Source organism: Numida meleagris, chromosome 7 (assembly GCF_002078875.1).
Source record: "Numida meleagris isolate 19003 breed g44 Domestic line chromosome 7, NumMel1.0, whole genome shotgun sequence".
In the NCBI taxonomy this organism is placed as follows: Eukaryota; Metazoa; Chordata; class Aves; order Galliformes; family Numididae; genus Numida; species Numida meleagris.
The window spans coordinates 6,475,352-6,497,737 of NC_034415.1; the positions used below are offsets into that span (position 1 = coordinate 6,475,352).

Below are 22,386 nucleotides of genomic sequence, written 5' to 3' on the forward strand. Positions count from 1 at the left end.
CGTTTTTGTACATCCAGCAGTATTTTCAAAAAGAAAGGGGAAGGAATAACAATAGTGCTAAAGGCTCTTGTTATCCAGGCTGGTTTCGGAGGACTGGTTCATGGCGTGCACGTGTCCCCAGCAGCCCTGGCTGGGCTGGACCTGGAGGTGGCTGTGCATGCATGGAGAGGAGGAATAGCTCCAGAGCTATTTTCCTGCCCTGGCTTGGTGCTCAGTGAGAAATGTCACCCCTTCAGCTGGGCTTTCATAACAAGGTAGTGATTAATGAACAGAAAGGAAGACAGTGAGAAAGGAGGTGTGAGTGGTTGGCTTTCTGCAACACAGAGAAGCATTTCAGAAAGCGGTAGGCTGCAGCATGCTGCACAGAAGGCTCGCTAGGCACATGGACTCAGCCAGGGGCAGGGTTACCTGCCTGCAGGAATTCCACCTTCTTCTTTCCTTTTTCTTTTTGAACTCAAGATTTTATCAGTCACACTCACATGAAGTCTGAGGCTGAAGCCAGATCTGCAGGAGTTGTCCTGTTACATTCTCTGTGTTGCCCTATTCCCAGTGCCTTTGTCAGGATATTTCCAAGCGATGCTCACCGATTACATGGCAATTCGCCTTCTGAAGCGGTGTGAAATCGAGCATTGCACTTTAAATTCCAGTGGTCAAACTCAGAAGAGCCGTGTGAAGTTAGGGCTCAGCAATTGCAGGTGATCGATTTTTCATAGCTTGATAACCGAGCGCTTCTTGTTGAACAACAGGAGGTGATCATGGGCACCTGCACCTCCAGCCTTAATTGCAAAGCAGCGAGGTTAATGCCAACCATGAAGGCATTTAGATCTGAATGCTTCACAGCAGCAGAAAAGCTGAGAGCGTAATGACTTACGCTCATTAATTTTTCTCCTTGGATGGAAAAGTTCAGCATGGATGTGGTCAGCTGCACTCATCAGCTGGTAAGAAACAACTTCCTAAACCACAGCACCTTGAGGTCATCAGTCTTTATGTTGTGGTTTATGCATATGTATCTATTAGAGTCTAAAACTGAAGATGATGTGAACTAGACCATATGTGGGAAGCATTCATTCTGACCCATTTTGCATCACCTTACTTTCCCTTTTTGTCTGTAACAGCTCGCGTGGCTCTCTTGTGCACACATACATAGTAATGTGGAACAACTCTCTGAATTCACCTAAGAAAAACTACACAATCACAGAGAAACTATGAGAAATATAGGCACATCGATAGGTCAGTTTTGCCCTGAGCTCTTTGTTGCAGCTGGTAGCAGTGCCAGTCAAGGCATCAGGCAGGAGCAAACACTGTCCCTATCCCAAAGAGTTCCCCTTGGCACCAGATGCGGTGCGACAGGTAGGGTGGATGGAAAGGTTGAGGGAGTGGAAGTAAGAGCGGAGGAAAGAGAGATCAGCAGAAAAATGGCATTCTTGGCTCGGCACTTTCCCAGGCAGTGCCAGCAGTGACACTGAGTCCTGGCAGGGTCCTCTTACAGTGAGGGCTTAAAAGCTGGTAAGGTGTCATTACCAAGGGCTTCTGATGAAGGGTAAACACGCGAGTTCCCTACTGAAATCAATGGGACTCTTACCTACACGTATCTCCAGGCTGAATGCATCCCTTTCTTTGATCGGTGTTGGTTTTTATCAAATCCATTGGGAGATGAATTCAGTGATGGGGAAAAAATGGGAGACTTTTCATAGAGGAAAAGAGAAAATTGATTCATTTGCATAGGAATGTATCACAGCTGTACCCCGTGCAGAAAGTGTGTCCTCTTGGGACAGGGCGATTTAACAGGCTGCAGAATTATTCCTAAATCTGAGCAGACAGTGGCACTCATGGTGGCCCTGCTTTTCTTCAGGGATGCTGCTTTCTGCCTTGTGCCCAGCTGCTCTCCAGGGGGTCATCATCCACTTCAACATCAGAGTTTGCTGCTCCTAAATGGAGCGTGCCTTTGCGATATTTCCCAGCTGGGGAATTGCCCAGCTAGGCTTGCCAGCTGCAACCCATCTTATTTGATGTGACTGCTTGCTAGCTGCTACAGCAGCATCCCCTGCATCACCAAATAGCATGTAAAGACCCACCTCCATATTTTTCAGTCATCATTCTATCCTGGAGATGCTTGCTTTGTAGCTGCTGCTGATGTTTTAGTGAGTTGACTGTGCACCTGAAGTTGGAGGTAGTCATGGATGGTCCAAGAGATGAGAAGATCTATGTAAGGTTGTGTTGTGGGTTGCTCTTAGCAGCACTCTTCAAGCAATTTGGTGGCTCCGTTATCATGGCTCATTTTCAAGGCATTAGGGAAGAAGGATTTCTGCTGCTCTGCAGAAATGAGAGGAAAAAAAAAAAAGAGAGAGAATTTTGCCATATTTTGTTCATTAAATACGTTTTCTTGAAAATGCAAGTTCCAGCTATTGCTGCTGCTCAGTGGGGCATCAGTATTAAAGCTTTATTTTTGTGTCACCAACTTTAAGTCCAACTCTAGCCCTGGGGATTTCTGTTTTTGATGCGGTGCTGAGAGATCCCCACACTGCTCTGGCTGACAGCAGTCAGGCTCCGGCTGTCACGCTCCGTTGGGATGAGGTGTCCAGGTGTCTTTGGAAAAGCAGCCTTTTACAATCATAGAACCATTAAGATTGGAAAAGACCTTTAAGATCATCAGATCCAACCAACCACCTACACCAGTATTACCCACTAAGCCACGTCCCTCAGTGCCACATCTATGCATTTCTTGAACACACCATGTTGTTTTCCTAAAGTCCTAATCACCTGCTATCTACAGCTCCAGCATCCAATGTTCCTGCATCCACTTTCTGGACGTTCTTCCATTCTGCTGTGGCCATGGTGAAAAGCAGCAAGGTGCACTGCTTTCCCCTGCACGCACTTTTTAACACCTAGGAAAGAGAGTAATGCGTTGAACGGTTGATCTTCAACACTGAGGGTTTCATTTTGCTGCAAAAAAAAAAAAAATTCCTAAGCAGTGCTTAAGACTGAGATTCAGAAGGTTTCAAAAAGGCATCAGTTAAACCTGCCCGCGTTGTGATAGCCAGCAAGTGGATCTCTCAGATGTCAGAGCATTCCCTGGAGGCTCACATTATTAATATCTGCCTTATGACAAGGTGGCTGTGCTGATGCCAGGTTTTTTTCCTAGCCAACGTGATTAATTTTTTTTTCCCCTTTCTTAATATCTCAGAGCCAGCTGCTTCTATGTGTCCTCATAAGGGTGTATGGCCGTTCTTAACCGCTCCTCCTTCTCCCCCACCCTTTCCAACTAATTCATATAATGGCTCCAGGGATGCGTTTTGTACAGTCACAAAAAGCAAAACTTTGAAAGCATCTGAAGATGATGGACTTGACACATGCAGATCTGGCCTCCTGACATTCCTGGTGGGTTGGGAGCTCAGTGCCAGGTGGCCTGTCAATAAGGTTTTCCTTTAGGAGTGTGCTTATTTGCCTAGCACTTTACAAATTATGTACACGCAGAACAGCAGGTATTTCTGGTGGGGAGGATGGCAGGGGGTGTTTGTAGTGATCAGAAAGAGCAACACAATGGAAAAGGCATTACAAAAGAGGTGGAAGGACCAGCACGATAGCAGGCTGCTACAAAGGAAGGGAAGTAGATCACTCACCTGTATCAGAAGATTCTGGGTTCACAGGGAAAAGCTCCACCAAGGAGGGATCTCCAGAAAAAAACCTTTCCTCAATGGCAGTCAGCCCTTAAATGAGGCCTAAGAGGAGCCAGGCTCCAGCCCTTCCTGTCACAGTGAATTGCCTTCACCTGTGCTCCCAGGGTTGACTGGGTCTTTCCTCCAGGTGCTCCATCAGTGGTTCAGGCCATGACTCCACATTTTCCATACAATTTTGAACTGGCGTTCTGCAAGGGAAGCTCTGACTGAGGCACGTGTTATCTAAGGGATGCTCCGTGGATCTGCAGGCACTGATTGATTTTAAAGACTTCAGAACTTTGTGTCGCTGGTCCTGGAAAAAGTCTTTATTCTGCAAAAAAGAGCAGAAACGAGTTGTACAGAGGTGGTTTTCCCTCAATAAGTTCATCCCTCTGCCACATCTATCCATCAGTTTCCCCCAGATAACAGATTCATGCAACATCTGTCTATACCCCCACCTGTATCACCTGCATTCACCTGGATTTCAGGGGATTTTTCCTGGGTGAAACCCCAAGCCCCAAAAACAGAATAGTTAATGGCAGTGGGTTGGAACGATATGGTCTTTAAGGTCCCTTCCAACCCAAACCATTCTAGGATTCTATGAATAGGTTAAGGTATCGCTGCTTACTTTGTGGCTGGTGCCTGGATGTACTGGTGAAAGCCGTGAATTGAGATGCCTCAAAACCAGAGCTTCTTGCTCAGACACCAGCAGGCAGCCCTTCAGCCCACAGCGGGGTGGGAATTAACTTAAAATTAACCGGAGTTTGGAAAACAACTAGCACTGCTTTATTTGTCCATTTAATTGAATTATATGCCGCTGTGCAAGCATGCTGACCCGCGGACGTAAATTGCTCCACCCTACCCATTCCCCTCCTTAATTCTTTCATGCTAATGGAGCTGATGGGGCTGCTGACTGCAGAGAGAGAGGAAAAAAGGCTGGAAATAAAGGAGAGCAGCCCGGCCCCGTGCAAACCTGTCCCTTCGGTGCAATGCCTGAGTCTCACAGCTGCACTCACTGTGCCGTGATCTTTGTTGCCATTAAGCTGATTATATCTGCTGACGGGTTCATCCAACTAATCCCGCAAGGCTGCAACTGGTTGCTTTATATTGAAGCCCTGTTGTTGTTTTTTTGTTTGTTTGTTTGTTTGTTTTTCTAAGAAATAAAAGTCAGTTTGGCTTCGGTGGGCTCTCAAAATGGGTCAGGCTGTGACGGGGACCCGCTTTGTAATGTTTGCTTGGTTAATGCAAGAAAATAGGACACATTAAAGGGCTCCAAGCATTAAGGGATGTGCTCTGTTTGGGAGAGGGCTGCATGCATTAGGGCTGCGCAGTGGCTGCGGGTTGGGGTGGGTGTGCCGGGGTTGGCCGTGCTCCCGCTGTACCTCTTACAATGGGCGTGGGTTTGGAAGGGGGAAAATAAAAAGGCACTTATGCCACAGAATCAGAGAATCAGTAAGGTTGGAAAACCATGATTTTCTGCAGGATTCTGTGTCTGTGAAAGCGGTTCCATCAGGTGTACACGTGCAGCTCTCACTCGTACCCCTAACTTCCTGCAGTGCTTTCACAATGCAGACATGGATTTTGTGTACAAAAGCAAATTGTCATTGTTTCAGATTCCTCGGGATTTTAGAGGTAGTAGATCCATTGCCTCATACCTTGTTTTTATCCAGAGGTGGCTCAGAGCTGCTCTTGTACCTCGCAAGAGTTGTTACAGGAGTTTTGCATGGAACTTATGCATCAGAAAGTAGGCATCTAATGCGTGCTGCCTGAAAACATATGTCTTTTTCATTTATCTGCAGTGATTGTATGGATTTCAGGCTGCCCAGAGGGTGCCACATCCCTGGAGGTGCCCCAGGCCACGGATGGGCCCTGGGCAGCCTGAGCTGGGGGGCAGCCAGCACACGGCAGGGGTTGGAGCTCAACGATCCAACAGGAGCTGTTCTGTGATCCTGTGAGTTGTTTTCTGCTTGAGCCATCACTTAAGTTGCCCTAATTTCAAATATATTTATGGGGGGTCTCAGCTCACAGCTTGGGGCTTTCAGGCTTTGGTTCTGGATTCTTTTCCCTTCCCGTGTTACTCAGAGAAGGCAAGATTCTTAGATGTTGGCTTAGGTGAGTGCAGATCGCATGAGAAGGGGGAAGACCTCGTGTGGCAAAGGACAGCATGTCCTAATGGTCACAGCACAGCGTGAGGAGCTCAGCATCCTGAAGCTAATCCTGCCGTGGGCCGCGTTCCTTGCTTGACCTTGAGCCACCAGCCAGAGGGGTGGGCGTTCTGTGTGTCTCAACGTCTGTAACCCGGCAGTATGACGTGCATGTATCCCCGGGTCTTGCCTAGATGAATAAATCAATATTGGCAAAGTAAGCCTTGATAAATGCTAACCGTGTTAGGACGTGTAGGTGAGCCTCGCACGGGAGGTTGGGAACGCGCTGCGTCTCTGCTGGGCTGTGCTGTGCTGGGGGCCCTCAGCCAGGGCTGCTCAGCAGGGAGAGACCGTGGTGGGTTGTGCCATCCTCCCGGGGTCTGCCGGGAGCACGCATCTGCAGGGAGGGCTGGAATACAACTTTTCCACTTAACATGCTCCCCCATCACCCACTGTCAGCAATGAGATTAAATTCTGTGCGACTGCAGAGGACGTCGCATGATTAAAATCCTCTTTTAGAAATTAATATGTACCATCACTCGGTAGCACCGTGCCTCTTCTCGGAGAAGGGTATTGTCTCCTGAGCACTCAAGGTGTGAGAAGCCACCAAGGGAAGCTGTCTATCTTGGAATTTTATGCTGGCGCACAGTTGCTCCAGCTGCATAAAATCACAGGGACCTGGGGACTGCTCCCTTCACGGGGTCACTGTGGTTGGAGGAAGGAGCAGTAAAAGGAGGGCTTCAAACTTTTTGTCTTGCCATCATCAGAAAAGATTGCCCAAAGGAGAAGGAGTCCGCAGCCACCCGTTCTACCCAGAGAGGTGTGGGTGCCCCATCCCTGCAGACAGCCAAGGTCAGGCTGGATGGGTGCTGAGCACCTGATGGAGCTGTGGGTGTCCCTGCTCAGGGCAGGGACCAGGTGGCCTTTAAGGGTCCCCTCCAACTCAAACAGTTCTGTGATTCTCCATAGCAAGGCTCTCCCACAACGCTGCTTCAGGGCCTGAAGTGATGTTCTCAGGCTTGTGCAGGGTGAATGAGGATACGCTCATTGTTGTTCCTTTACAAAATCTGAAGAAAACTTGGAAACTCTTCATTTAAAAAGGGGAAAATTCATCTTCTTTAAAAACAGTAGTCTGTAGTAGTAAAAAAAAAAAAAACAGTAGTTGCAAGGGACCCGTAACGGTCACTGAGTCCTTCTCTTCTCAGCCTTGTTGCATTCTTAAAAGCTGAATTTAGTGTGCCATAGGGAAATAGCTGTCTTCAGAGCTACACATGCTGGCTGGTTCGGGTACACAGGCTAAGGGTTCCGGATTGAAAGGATTACAGAGATCCAAAGGGCTGAAGCATGTGCCCCAAGCGCTGCTCTGCTGACCCTTCTCCCCGTGCTGGGCTCACACCGTGTGCTGGAGCCGACACTTGGGACGTGGGCACCTCTGTTCCGGACGTGCATTTCTGCTGGAGCAATCCTGCTTTCTGGCACGCTCGCGGCTTCCAGCAGCTCCATCCCAATTTTCCTTTGGGAAAGCAAGAATCCGGGGACATTCACAGGCGTGCTAACTGAAAGCAGACACGCTCTTTCCAAAACTGAATCTGGCTTTTAGCGGGAGGGTTGATTTAGGTCAGAATTAATGCAAACACTTGTGTAGACCATTTAGCGTTTAGTTTATGGACCTGTTAAGGCAGCAGGATAATCCCTTTAGATTACCCGTGTAATTCCTGGTGAATATTTATTTTAAAGTGACTTCTGTGCCCTTAGTCATTAGCGGAGGTTAGTAATGCATCTCGCAGCTGCCAGCCTCAATGCAACCGCATTCGTCAAGGGGAGGGTTCCTCCTTTTGTTTCCTCTCTTCTTTTGGTCTTTTTTTAAACCAACTCTTGCCGGCTTAATCCCCCCCGAGCTCCCCTCGGGGAGCAGCCCCAGGGCGCTGAGCTGGGCTCAGGCATGGGCAGGCAGCCCCGAGCCCGGGCTGCTCTCTGCTGTGATCGCATCCGCGTGGGCTGCGGTGAGGACGGAGCAGGCTGCGGGTTCAAGGACGCGCTCCCGCTTTAATGTGCGCAGACATGCTCCCGCTGGCGCGCTGATTGGCAAGGTTAACTCAGAGAGGCTGCAGCTTTTTAAACTGATTTGATTAGACCCGCTACTTTATCCCATTCCCTCCCCCCACCACCACCCCCTGGGCCCCCCACCTCCTGATCCTTTTAACACAGCCCTTGCTCCAGTAACCAGCCCTTTCGGGGGGCTTTTCCCCCCTTTTTCTGATTTTCGTGCTGAATTTTGACGTATTGTAAAGTAGATTATGTGGCCCTAAAGGGAAGCTCAGGAGGCAGCATCTCAATCTCAGGGGTGTGTTCTCTTGCGGCTCAGTGAGGGGCTGTGATTCCCCTCCTCTCCCTCGCCCTGCCTGGCTCTGCGCCTTCACCAGTTCTCCATGGGTTTGGGCTCAGCCACACGTAGCCCTCCATTTCCCCATGTCCCCCAAAAAGTAGGGGCACGGGGGGAATTATGCAGCCAGCAGCCCTAAATGACTGCTGCTGGCCCCATCTAGCCCGGAGGATGCTTCCAGTCCCAATTCTGATGCTTTGACACGTAGATTCAGACTTGTTAGGACACCCTGGAGAACCACACAAACAGGCTTATTTCAGCAGTGCTCCCAGTGATTTTTCTGGGCACCCCTGAGCAGCTCGAGGGGCACCGAAGTGCCAGTGCTGGGGCTGCTGGAGTTCATCCTGCCACGCTCGGTGCTTCTCTCACAGCACGGAGGCTTTGTGTGCTTCCACTTGTCAGTTCTGGGCTCCATCCCTGGTATTAAGCTGATGTCTGTCATATTAAATACTCCAGGGGAATTCGGAGCCTCGTGTCAGCATACATAAGTGCCTCTTGCCAAGTCTCTTTAGTCCTCGTAAATAAATAAGTAAAGCCTATAAATTACAGGCGCTCACAAAACCAGAGCGCCCAAACTCGCAGCCCCGAAATGGCAGGTGAGGGGCCAGCTCTGCTGCGTTTTTGGGGACCCCAGGACGAGATCCATCCCGTCCCCTTACCACATCTCCCTCCTCACCGCCAGAACCGACCTCAGTGCTGCACACTGAGGAGCTCAGCGCGGCCGAGGACCCGATCCAGCAAACAGGACCGACCCTCCGGAGTCACCCTGGTGGAACAGCACGGGCTGCAGACAATCCCCTACCCGCAATGTATTAAACCTTGACACACTGCATTACTTAAGAGGTCTCGGGGAAAATTAAAACCCTTTTGACTGGGTTTTGCAATGCAGGGGGAATTTTAGTGACATTTAAAAGGTTTTTCTTGTGTTCCTCTAATGGGATAAATAAAAAAAAGGCTTGTTTTAGGCCAGCAAATGGGGGGACAATCCAATTTCCCTGATTCCATCAAGACACTCTTAAAGCATTAGCTTGTGTGGTTTTAAAAAAAAAAAAAAAAAAAACCACACAGCAACCTGACCCCTCTGCCTGATGGCTTTGGGAAGTGTCCCAGTGCGGAAGCATTCGCCCTGCCCGGCCAGCTCGGCACCCCGAGTGGTGGTAAGCGGGTCAGGAGGACAGCGCGGCGAAACCGCGGCTGGGGAGGGCTGCACAAGGGAAGCACAAGGCCAGTTCATTATTGACCACAGCAGTCCTCACCGTCCTGCAGGGCTGTGCTCGGGGCTGACGCTCTTTGCATTCGGTGCTCTTGCTCTCGGGAGGGAAGAAATGACACTGACCAGCGACGCTTCTGATGAATGAACGGAATCAAAGTGAGCCCTTAACTTTATGTTTTCAAGCAACGTTTCGGTTCCAAATATATAAAGGTTCCCCGTGGAAGCTTCCGTTCGCAGTTTGTTTCTGTCAGTCACGAAGATTAATGCATCAACACTTGCTTCCAAGGGGCTCAGGGGATGGGTGATGGGAGATGCGGAGCCTTTCACCCCGGGGTCAGCGCTGCCCCGGGTCGGTGGCCCACCAGCCCGTGCCATCTGCTGCTCCCCGCAGCCCACCTGTGCCACACGCACTTCTGCGCTGCTGTGTGCTGGGACAGATGTCAGGACCCGGCAAGCTCCCCGGGGCTGATGGGGCAGCAAATGGGGTGGCCCTGCTCTGCGCTGTGACTTCAGCTCCGGCCCTCGGACCGAGCAGTGCTGGGGAACTTGACCTTATGCCGTGAATGGCGAGCTTGTTCCTCCTGCATCTCATTCACAAACGGAGCATCCCTGAGCATAAATCTGTCTGGTGTTAAAGTTGGCCACGCTCTTCCCCGGTCGCCTACTGATCCTGCTGCATTTCATTAGGAGCACTTCTATTATACGGCGAGAGGGGAGCAAGGGCTGCCCGTGGGCTCTGGAAGAGCCCTTAAAGTGGAGATCCATTCTGCTTCTCACTAATTGTATTTAGCTGGCTGTGTTTTAACAGCATTGTGGTTCCGCTGAGGAATTCCATCTACTGATAGCGTGATGACCCGAGGCAGCTTCCTCCAGATGGCTTTCCTGCCTTTATTTCTTCAGTATTGGCCCTTTATACAGACTGGCTGGAAACCTGGCTGGCTGTGAAAGAGCAGCACTAACAAACCTTCTTCCTCTCGTTTATTTCTCTCTTCTTCCATCAGGGAACAGTCCTGCAGATCATAAACCAAGAGCTTTCAGAGCCCAACCTTTGGTTGTGTTGGTGGCGGATGATAAAACGAAAGAGCAGCGTCGTGCACAAACGGCCTTGTACAAAATGGTAAATCAGCTCCTGATACAACTCACAGAGGCTGTGAAAGGGCCATTAGACATCAGCCCTTTGGGGGGACGCACCAGGAGCTTCCTACATGGGCTCCTGCACCCAGCTCCTCCCCAGCAGCAGTGCACTCAGCGCAGGGGCCAGGCCCCGGTGCCTCCCCCCAGCAGACAGCTGCACGCTGAATGCCCACTAAGTCCAGATTAGCCACAGAGCAGTCATCAGGCTTAAGAAGCGGGCGTGCTGGGGAGGAAGGTGGCTGTCCTGGGAGACCCACACGCCTCATTTAGTGAGTTTGTACAATTCCAAGCCTGAGGATGGTACTGACCATCCGAATATGGGAAGTTTGGATTTTGTACATCAAGCTGAGGAAAGTTTATGAGACCAAAACAAAGCCTCTGGATTCTTTATCTTCACCAGCCTAAAAACAAAAAAGGAACTGAGCCGTCATTTGGGCCACAAGCAGTGCGTCTAGCCGTGGGACTTACTGCCATGTGCTCGCTCCTTTTGGAGCCAACATTACTCCTGGCTGCAGTGCAGGGGTGCAGGAAGGCATTTTGCAGCTCTTCTTGGGCTGTGCTTACATTCCAGCGATGCCTGCAGGTGTGGGGACAGGGTTTGGGAGGCAGGAGCCTCTATTCCGGCCTTGCAGCAGCTATGGCACCCGTGCATGCATGCAGTGTTTCAGCTACCCCTGCCTTTGCTGGAGGTGAAACCAAACCCCTTGGATTGGTACTGCTCTAGCTCCACAGGGTTGGTATCTGTGCTTTCCATTTGTTTTTTTGTTTTTTCTTTTTTATCTCTAATGGCCACTCATCCGTTGGCTTTAAAAATGGCGCTTTAAAAGAAGAGGATGTAGTGAAATGCAGGGTGGTAGCTCTGATGCCATTATCGTTAACAGAGATGCAACATCTTGGCCGCTTCTGGTTGTGGACTCAGCCCTTCCTAGGAAAAGAGGTCATGTACAAAATCCTGAGCCCCTTTACACTCTTTTCAGCGCGAGCCTTGACATCCCAACAGGCTCAGCCAAACGGAGCCGAGCAGCAGCAGCGCTCTCCGCTCCCGCTGTCTCCCATCCCACCTGCTCCATTTAGCAGCCTGAGCAGGCTTCCCTCCCTCCATCCTGGCAGAGCAGCACGGCGCCTTGCTGCTGGACGTGGGTCTCTCTGCTTGCAGCATCACCACCGTGCCGGGGCTGCATCTCAGTCCACACGTGCTGCCCCGAGCTCCGACAGCCGGTCCCGCGCAGGCATGGCGCCAGCAGTGACTTTACAGGCTTTGTGGCAGAGATTATTTAAAGGAGATTAACCCTTCTAAACCCCTTAGATTTTAATTATTTCTGTATGTATTTATAAAACCTGCAGTCTGCTGGTTCCAGGGCACAACTGCCCCAGTCCCCATCCTTAACCTGGATTCGTGAATACACAGCACAGCCATATTACAGGGCAGGGCCGGGCTGGACGGGGGTCACTCCACTTATTTATTTATTGCCTTTGTAGCGCAGTTCAATCCGGGATGAAAACGAAACATTATGGTATCAAATTGCCAAGGGAGCTAATAATGAGGATGGCGTTAAAATAACAGCACTGACACCGCGTTAATTGAATTGTTTGATTCGGCACGGCGTCGCTCGCTAATTGTTTGCTTAGGGCAGCTCTGCCATCGGTGCAGCCTGTTGCCTCCCCGCTGCCCGTGGTGTGAACAAGGAGCACCTTGCTGCTCTCTGAAGGGGTGGCCAAGGGGAGGGACAGGCCCAAAGAGGGTGCTTTGTTCATTCAGCCTTATATATGCATATTAGTGTTGCAAAATGACAGTCTGGAAGATCATCCTTGCTAACAGGTGCTGCTGGAAGGGAAAAAACAAAGGGCGTGCGCATCTATCCTTACACGCTTTCTCTTCTCTTTGTCACGCTAGTTCTGGGCTAATTAGTTCTTTCACAATTAAGGAGTAATGGAGGGGATGTTACCACTGTTCGTGCCAGCTGTAAAATCCAAATATTACCCAGCCTGGCCAGTCTCAGGTGACCCACGTTGTGCTTTGCAGAGGTGGGAAGAGCGCTGAGGGGGTGGGGAGCCAACCCTACTAAGAATGGTGGACTAGAGATGTTGCAGAGAACACTTCTTAGTTTGGGTTACCACCTTGGCATGGCAGCTGTAGCCGAATTTCTGCGGGTTCTAGGAGCGCTGATGAAAAATTGCAGTCTTTAAAGGTGTGTTTAAGTATTCACGAATGCAAACATAAAGGGTGGCTGTTGGAAAGAAGCAAAACCCAGAGCATGTTGGGTCCCAATGACATTTAAAAACTAGGTCGTTCTGAATGTGTTTCCTAAAATCATACGGTTTCTATTTATTCTTACACCTTGAGCCAGGAAATAAAAGCAGGTAGAGCCGAGGAGTTGATAGATACATTTTTTTTTTTCTGGGAGAATCTCTTTAATATGCACACGGTCCTCTTCTTCTAGCAGTGAACGTTTGACCAATAGCAATTAATTTCTTATCACAGTCTTTCTATGAGGTAAGAAAGCATTAATTTCTCCATTAGGAGTGCTGAACGGGAGCTCTGCGAGGGGGGATGGATCAAGGGGCATCCCGGCCGGGACAGAGGCGCGGCTGAGTGATGAACAGCAGAAACGCTCAATCCCTATGCGTTTTAGGATAAATATCATTAAGCTAATGAATTTTCCACCACTCAGGGTGAAGCATACGGTATTTCCTTTAAGGACGGGTTGTAAAATAGGGACAAAATGAAGGTCCTGGTATAAATCTGTTCCGTAGCTTCTTACTAAACCAACCTCAAGAAGAATAACACCTGATCCCCCAGCATTGGGTTGGCCAGGCCAACCGTCCCAAAGGTTAATAGAGCTTTTGTCATGCAAATGGAAGGATCTCGAGCTGGAAGTGCAGGACCCTTGTGCTGAGCACTGGGGCACGGTGCGGGGGGGAAGCAAAGGGTTAAATTTCGGGGCTGTAGAAGCAGATTGTGTTTTCCTTCTATGATGTGGGCTGACAAGACATCAGTATTCTATTCATCTGTTGGGAATTAGGCTGTTAATCCAATCAATGACTCTTGAGCGAGCTGCAGCCTGCCTCCCCACTGGGGAACAATCGGATCAGACGGGAGATTGTTTAAGAGCAGAGCGCGGTCCTGGTGTCAGGTGGAATTTCCAAGCGTTCCCTAGTGAATTGGGGATGGGAAAGCTGTCTCAGCCCATTTATCCTGCCCCTTAAATAACCAGGTATCTGCTAAAGTGATAAAGCAGCGCAAGAGCAGAATAGGGAGCGACGAACTTTTATGCGGGGAGGGGGCGGGGAGGGGGTATTTTAGTGTCTTGGCAATGTTTGACTTCAAAGAAAAGAGAAGGAGCAGCTTTGGGCCGTCCTGCTTGCAGCCTGCAAGGTAGCTTTGGGGAAGGCTGGCTCCTTCCAGACCCAGTTTTGATCCCTGTTCTTGGGACGGGATGAGGAAGCCTGGGGCTTCCCGGCAGCTTTTGTCTTGTGCTAACACAATGCTATTACACTAACACGCAGGGAAGACACCTGATGCTGGCAGCAGCAGACAGCAGCAACCATTATCTGGGGCAACCTATAAACACATCTGTACAAATAACCAGCTGTGCTCAGGGCACCGAGTGCAAATGGGGGTGAAATTGCACAGCCCAGCAAGTTGCCGTTTGTTCTGCAATCAAGCACACCCCCTTCTGCATGGGGATACTGAGGCAGTGGCTGTGCCAGAAGCACTGAATGCTGGTGGTGGTGGATGTGATAAATCCTATTGAAATCGCACGTGGAAATGTAGGTGCAGTTGGAAAGTAGGGCGATGACGGATTAGCGTCACGCTGGCCCTCTGAACTCCCAGGGCCAGTGGGTTTGGGTGCATTAGCGGAGGCAGGCTTCCAAGGGGAGCAAGCTCCTGGGCATCAGATGCTCCCTGAGATTTCGTACACCTGGCTTTGGTAGTGGAGGGCACCTTCGTGTTATAGCACCTGAATGAACCGGGATGCTCAGGCCGTGGGTAGGAATAAGGGCGTCCCCAGAGAGAAGGAACCTCAGCTCCCAGGCTTGGCTTTAAAGCGCTTCCGCACCCCTCCTCCTTCCATCATAATGTTGAATCAAACAAAAGCTAATGCAATTTCCTTTGCCTTTCAGTAGGAGATTGTGCTGTAAGGGTCCATACCATTAGAAATGTAATAATTGCTTCTCTATGCAGGTCTAATTTATCTGGGAGGCACTTAGGAGATAGACCTGTGATAGCCTGGTGATAGGCTTTAGAGAAGGGCTGGAGAGGTGATGATAAAGATCTGTCTAGCACCTCCCATCCCCGAGGATGTCTGCCCCATGCCTTGACATGGCAGGACAGAGGGGCAGCTCAGTGCCAGGGATGAGCTCAGTACATTGCCAAGCCTACCTGCCTGCAAGATTTCATGGGGGATATAGTGGTGGGATGCCCAAGTGCTGTCTGGGCAACTTGCAACCCCCAAATAGCAGCTGTGTGTGACTGTTGCCTGGGTTTGGGGTTTGCTTCTGCTGGAAGTTGCTCTGTATCCTTGGTTGTTGGGGTTGCCTGAGCTATCCCAAAGTCCCTGTGCTCAGCATTCACAGCTGTAACGTTACTGGCACTTTTCAAACACCAGACCACTCGTCACCCATGTATGGGACACTCACTGTAAACCAGCAGGTGAAGCAGCCACAAGTGTATTTTGCTTTAGCAAAATCAAAAGCTGAAAGAGGGGAAGAAGACAGAAAGGTCTGATTCGTTTTCTAAGGTTGGAGCTCTTTGGGATGCCGGATGTACCCACACAGCACTGTTAGGTGGTATTGTTCCTAAACTTGCAGTCACTGTCCTGCTTTAAGGATCAGGAGGCAATCAAAAGCAGAAGCTTGGGTGCATGTGGGTGCACACTGGTATAGCACGGAGATCTTAAAGAACAGCATCAGATCCCAAACTGAACCGCAGCTTTGGAATGCCAGCACTTGCACCCACAGCGATTCACTCATCCAGTGCCTCAACTGTACAAACTTTCATCTTGCACGTGTTAATGGCATGTGCCAAAACCCGGGCTGCTGTGGGCCACAGAAGCATGAAAATGAAAATAAAGGCTATGGAGGGCCATTCCCTGAGCTGCCTGGTGGATTTCAGGCCGGGTGTGTCAGCCCACGTTGCTCAGTATTCATTTTGGGGGCCATGAACGCACACGTTCCAGTGGGCTTGTCTCGGGGATGAAATTTCAGAGAGAGAACAAGCAGGTGATGAGGTTTAAGTGGAAATAGATGAGAAATTAAACAGTTTCTACAAGCGGAGGGAAGTATTTTCTTGCTATTTTTTATCTCCCTGCCTTGAGTGAGCCCGTGTCGTGCGGCTGCAGAGATTTATATTCACAGCTCCTAAGCACCAGTGCTTGTTCAGAGTCTGTATAATTCCAGCCCTCTTATTCACTCACCTTCTAAAGACCTCGTGTAAATATTTATCTTCGCTGGCCCATCCACGCTGCTGAACCCGAGCTGTTAAACACTCTTATCTCTGCATCACTCTTATCTGTGATCCCTGCCAGTATTGGGAGCCGTGAGTAGGAGCGAGTGGCTCCCTTAAACGTCCCACGAATGAACAGGGAAAAACAGTGATGAGAGGGGAGGAATACCTTAAAAAGCAAGTGTGTGCACTGTCCATCAGAAGCAAAGGTTACTATATGTGTTATTTGCCATCTTGGCTTGGCCAAGGCGCTCCCACACCTCCATCCATAGCTCCAGAATCCTCGTCTCAGGTACAGCAGGGAGCAGAAATTCCCAAGGAGCGAGCAATGGGATGGAAGCGCTGATATAATCCTCTCTCTGATAAGACAAAATTGGCGTGCAGGAGCCATAGCACCACTTAAGGGATAAGGCAGTGGGTCCATCTGCGCTCGGTCCATCTTCTCTCATTTCTCTCGCTTAAATTTCTCAGGAGCGCGGCGCAATCCCGTTATCCAATAAGTTGCCCACTGGTAGCTGGATTTTCATTGAGCGACATCTGTCACGGACCTGGGACGTGGGAGGTGCGGGTCATTTTGCAGCATCTTTGTTTTGGTGCTTGCGGTGGATGTGGGCATTTGTTCTTTCTTAAGTTCTTGGCTCAGCCCCGTTAAGGGGTGTGATGCAGGGGTTCCCAAAGAGACAGCTGCTGCAAGCCAAACTCGTTGTGCTCCTGTAGCTCTGTCGGAATACAAGCACATTTCTAACTTCTTTTTGTGTGCCCTTAAGGGCACCAGCACTTGGGATTACCTAACTTTCTGTCTTTGCAGTTTGGAACGGACCGATGGAAGTATTCAGGTTTTCACGTTGCAGGTTTGGTTTCAGGCTCTGGGTTCTGTTGTAGTTGCAGCTGTGATTTACATTTCCCCAGTCTGAAAGCTGAAGTGGAGGGAGAAGAAGCAAACAGCCATGACAAACACCCCCTCTGGCTCGGTGCTTTCTACAGACTAAGCCAACCAATATCCCCATCGGTTTCAGTGGGGAAGAATTAGCGGCTCCCACTCACCGGTGACCACAGTAGAGCTTTTTCCATTTCCCTGGATTAAAATTTGTCACAGAGCAAACAGAAGCAAATAGCATCATGTCGGAGAAGTAGAACAAATGGCACCTGGCCAGCGGTCGGGCTCGGAGGGGAAAAAAATCTGGTGTAAATAAAGTGTAAACAGCGTTTGCATAACACTGGATTAATAATCTTTTTTTTTTTTTTTTTTCTTTTTTAATGGCATTGGGGTTGGAGTGGTGCACTTTGTGTGCTGGGACCTGCTCCCTTCTCCAACTAATAAATGCCAGCTCTGAAATAAAGGGCTCGCCAGCCCCGCCGGCGCAGCTCTGCTGAAGCAGCAGTGTTTCACGCAGGCCTTTGGAAGAGGAACAAATGTCTGGAGCGTTCCTGGACCAACCCTCTGCTCTTTGCAAGGAGCTCGGAGGCGAAGCCGTCCTCCAGACGAGCAGCGCTGTCAGGGTGCCCAGGTCCCATTGTGCGCCTCCAGTTCCATCCACCTGCCTTTTATCCTGTTGTTGTTGGCTCAAATTTTGACGGCGGCGATGCAGAGCTCGCCTCCCATCCCCCAGCGCTCGCACACCCTGCATATTTTAAAGCTGCTTCTCCAATAACTCATCCGTGCTGCCCGCCTCTCCTCCCGCCCCGCTCCAGGTCGGTGCAGAGCATCTCACCCTGCAGCACAACTCGTTCCTGGTTTCCCAGCTGGATGTGCTTAACGCCTTTGACATGACCAGGCTTAGAAACCAGAAATTTCTGACGAGGAGTTTTCTGGGTGATTTCCACCTGTTTTCCTGATCTTTATTCCACTTTTGTCAGCGGGCTCTTGAATTTGCACCTTAATCCCAAAGATGATGGTAATTAAAAACTTAAGTCTCCATAAACAGATGCAAATACATTAAGGAGGCAAGGAGCTGAATTAGAGGCTAATCCCGATGGGGCAGTGAAAGCAAAGGGGACAGTAATTCTTCCCGTCTGTTATTTCACCTGTGCCTGTGGCAGGAGCAGGAGATGCCCAGGGCTGTGCTGCTGGGTCTGCGGATGGGATGTACATTCCAAAGTGTGGGAGCGCATCACCCAGCTCCACAACACATCTCTCAGCTCCCCAGGCATGTCACCAGCCATTATTCCTCGTGGTTGTGGAGCCCCTTTCCTCACCAGCAGATGACAAGGACTCCAGAAGCACGACAGAAGTGACTTCAGCCTTGCATCCACCTGGGTTCTGAAGAGCAGGGACCTCAAATGTATTCAGTAGAGATCAAAAAAGTGGTTTTATTCCCCACTTGCTGAGCTGTGCAAGCGCCCAGGTGCCTTACCTGTGTCTTGAATAGCTGTCTGAGGCTGTGCTTGCAAAGAAGCTCTCAGTAGGCATCTCCAGAGGTGCACTCAGGATTACCGAGTGTCCCAAGGTAAGGCTGTAGGACTGAAATCTTTCATTTTTATGAGCTGGAAGTGATAACGTTGTGAACTGAATTACACCCGTGCCACGACGTGATCCACGCGCTCCTGTGCGTGGGTAGGTATTGATTACCCATCAATACGGATTGATGGCAGACGCTGATTCAAAGCCTGGCTGCTAGATAGCTGGGTGTCCAGGGCTGCCGATCAGTTAAAGTATAGCTGTGATTCACCGTATTTATTTAAGGCTGGAATTTACTTCTATCCCCGTGGCGTTGCTTACACCTCTAAAATCAAGTCTTTTTTTTTCAGGACGGGGAAGGCCAGACTGCACTCCATTACGGTAAGCTGCCCTTCAGCACGCTTGTTCCCTCTTAGCAGGATGGATTTGCAGCTGGAGCAAATCACCTCCGTACAGAAAGCAAATTTCAGCGGCAGCATTAGTAGGAAAGATGGATTTGATTAACCAATGGCTGCGTCCACCAGCAAAGCCCATGGGCTAACTTCCTGGTGTCCTGGTTACAAACCAGTTTGGTGCCAGCTGGGATCACAACGGACTTGCTACCAAACCAAGCAGAGTGAAGTTACAGCTTGTGTCACTCCTGCAGCTACGTGCTAATTAGATACAAGATTTTATAGCAATCCTTTTAATTGAAAGAGTGTTCTATCTCTAAATCAGAAAAGCAGAGAGGCTTAAGTGACACATGCAGTGCTGATAGGCAGGGAATAGGAAAAAAAAGAGACTTCATCTGCATCGTAATTTTTTCCAAAATTAAGACATATCCAGTTATTATTTTATACTCTCTCTCAGTGGCTGTCACTGTGTAATTAAGAGCGTACTTGTCATTCTGAAGTGTTTGTGCCTCTCTCTCTCTCTCTGATCTCTCCACAAGGACATTAGCAGGATGGCAAAATTGCTCTGTAGTCCATCAGTCCGAGACACAGCACTTGGATCTGGATCTAAACGGCCAGATTCCCAGGCCCCTGAACCAAGGCTGTCATTACAATAATGTGTGTATGGTCCCTGTGTGATCTTTCCTGTAGGTTACTTCATTTTTCAAATTCTTATCATTCTGACTGAAGTGGGAAATCTGTTGCTTTGGTGCTGTGGTGTCTGGTGAACAAATTTTGAGCTGCTTTTTAATGCAAGCAAACGTAACTGATTTAATTAACATTATTTCTGCAAGCGCTTCTCTGATCCACCCAACCAGCCCCTGGGACACCTCTCCAGGTGTCAAACCCATGAGTGCCAGCGCTCCCAACCTGCAGATTTCCTTCCCCATTCCATTCCGTAGCAGATCCGTTCACACACCACTCAAATCTCAAACATGGCCTTTAGTTAAATGAAGGAAATGTTCTGATCCACGCGGCCTGAAACTGAGACTTGCTGAAGATGTCCTGGCGTAAGCGCTTTGTAACCAAGTCATCAGCCACAGCGCTGTCACGAGGGGCTGGTGCTGAGCGGAACGAGGCCTCCCCTTTCGTTAGAGGACTTTCCGGGAAGGGTTAACCCCCACGAGAGTCTGCTTTTAGGGTGCATCCATCCCTTTTTACGAGCGAGCGTGGCCTGACAGCTGTCCTTGTGGCGACAGCTCTCCTGATTACAGCCGGCCTCGAACCGCGGGCTGCGCCGGGTGATAAATTCTGCCTCCTCCTGCCCGCTGCTGACCCTGGGTTTAATCGGAGGTTAAGCGGAGGCCAGCGCTCAGCCTCGTCCCGAAGGCTCCGCTCGCCTTTGGGCCCTGGGTCCTGCTAAATGGCCTCGCCGCCTCCCATCTCCTCGCCTCCATCCATCCTCCCGCCCGCCGGGAATGCTGAACTCATCCCGCGGCCGCTCCCAGAGGAAATCAAGGCTTCTCCGAGCGCTGGCAGCCACGTGGCTGTGTGGTGGGCAGGCTCTGCGTCCTCACGGGCGCTCCGTCTTCCTTGGAAAGCGCCATCTGTTCGGCTCGGTGCGGTGGCAGGGCGGAGGGAGGGGACGCCGGAGGGAAAATAAATAAAAAAAAAAAAAAAAAAGAGGGGGGGGGGTAGAGAGAGAAATTCATCATCCGAACCCTGAGGATTAATGGAGTCACTAGGCGAACTGCGCTGAATGGAAATTCATCTTCACCCGTGCTGGTGTCAGGACTGCCGCTCCGGCCCTTGACAAATAGAGGTGCCCAGGGTGCCATAAATCTGGTGGTGGGGCTGCTCCGTGGGGACATGGCTCCCCGCAGGGACACTGCCACCACACAGGAGCAGGGTGAGGATGGGCACCACGCTTACAGGGTCGGGCTGCAGCTCCCTGGCAGCCCTGGAGATCCTCTCTTTGCAGCCAAAGGACGTGCTCTCTCTGTTCGGTCTCTCCCACACCCCCGCTGCCCCCTGCTTCATCATGGCATGATAGAACCACAGAACAGCTTGGGTTGGAAGGGACCTCAAAGACCATTGGGTTCCAGCCCCCTGCCATGGGCAGGGTTGCCAGCCTCTAGATTGGCATCATCCCCTTCCCTTCCTCCTTTTTATCTTTTTCTATATAAGCTTCAATCACACGTTGACTTTATTTTAATTAAACTTTGCCGCTCGCCGCTTCAGGTCAGCACAAAACTGCAGAGTAATGCAAAAGATCCCCTAATTACGACGTTTAATGGCAAAAAAGAGTTAGTCGGTTATATTGTGAAAGCGCCGGAGATATAATTAAAACCAAGAGACAACGGTCTGGCGGGAAGCGGCCCTGCAGGCAGACCAGGCCCGAGGCCTAACCCCGCTCTCTCTTCCTCCCTCCCCGCAGCCGCCGCCTGCGAGTTTTCCGACATCGTGGAGCTGCTGCTGCAGTCGGGGGCCGACCCCACGCTGCGGGACGAGGAGGGCTGCCTGCCGGAGGAGGTGACGGACTGTAAGGCCATCACCTCGGCCCTGCAGCGGCACACCGCCGGCAAGCTGTAGCCGCACGGCGCGGCCTGATGGGTGCCATCGTGCAGCAAGGCCCCGCTCTCCTTCGAGGCAGGGGTCGGAGGGGAGGTGTTAGAGCATGAGGTCAGGGTGGGCCTTTGGGCGTGGAGGATCAGGGTTTTGCATGCTCTGACGTCTAGCAGTATTCTGGGGGAGGGAGGGGGGACAGGGCCTGCATAGGCCCAGTGTTGTTTTAGTGCGGGGCAGCCTGCAGGCTGCACACCACCGGGGAGGGCTGCTGGCGCGGCTGGGGCCTTGTGGTTGCGTTACGGTTTTTTTTGTTTTTTTTTTCTCTTGGGTCCAAACAAAATATTATAAATAAAACAAGCACAGTGCTGGGACAACGTCTCCGTGTGTTTGTCTTGCGGGGAGGGACGTGAGGGCACTGAGGGACGTGGTCGGTGGGCATGGTGGGGATGGGGTGATGGTTGGGCTAGATGATGCAAAGGTCTTCTCCAACCTTAATAATTCTATGAGTGACTTGGTTCCTGGGATGCTGTAGGGATGGGAGGCACCCAAGGGCCTGATGGAGCTCTGTCCTGGGGGCAGGAGGGAGACAAGAGGCAGCAGGTCCAGTGTGCCCTCAGCAGGAACCAACTGTACCTCTCATGGGGACGGCCAGCCCCCAGTGCAAAGGGAACTTTGGCTCGATGGGCAATCAAACGTGCTCTTAAAGCTGGGACAAAAGCAGTAGCATTGAGGCCCCTGCCTTCAGGGAGCACATGTGGGGCTCAGCACGCAGCCCTGGAGATGTTTATAGCACTTTAGGTCGGTTTGCGAGTTTGGAGCCTTTCCAAAAAAAAGCAGGAGGGGGCTAAAAATGAGAAAGACATATATTATTGTTTATAATCTGCTTTATTCAGCCAAACCTTTCCCCAACAGCCTTGCGGATTGCTGCTTAAATCCCCCGGTGCCTTTAACTACCGATACAGAAAGTGGTTAATGTGCATTCGGGCTAAGCTTGGCATCTACTCCAGGAAATCACTTTAATTGAGAAGCATTAAATGTTAAAATGATTAAAATATATAAAGCCAACACACCGG

General features: G+C 50.4%; 1 protein-coding gene across 1 annotated transcript in view; it reads left to right on the forward strand.

Moving 5' to 3' along the window:
- ACBD6 (acyl-CoA binding domain containing 6) overlaps positions 1–21,691 on the forward strand; it is a 72,668-nt gene extending 50,977 nt beyond the window's left edge. The window contains exons 8-9 of the mRNA XM_021404951.1: positions 18,725–18,755; positions 21,183–21,691. Coding sequence (XP_021260626.1) covers positions 18,725–18,755; positions 21,183–21,337 — 186 coding nt within the window. The 3' untranslated portion in view covers positions 21,338–21,691. The remainder of the gene's footprint in view (positions 1–18,724; positions 18,756–21,182) is intronic.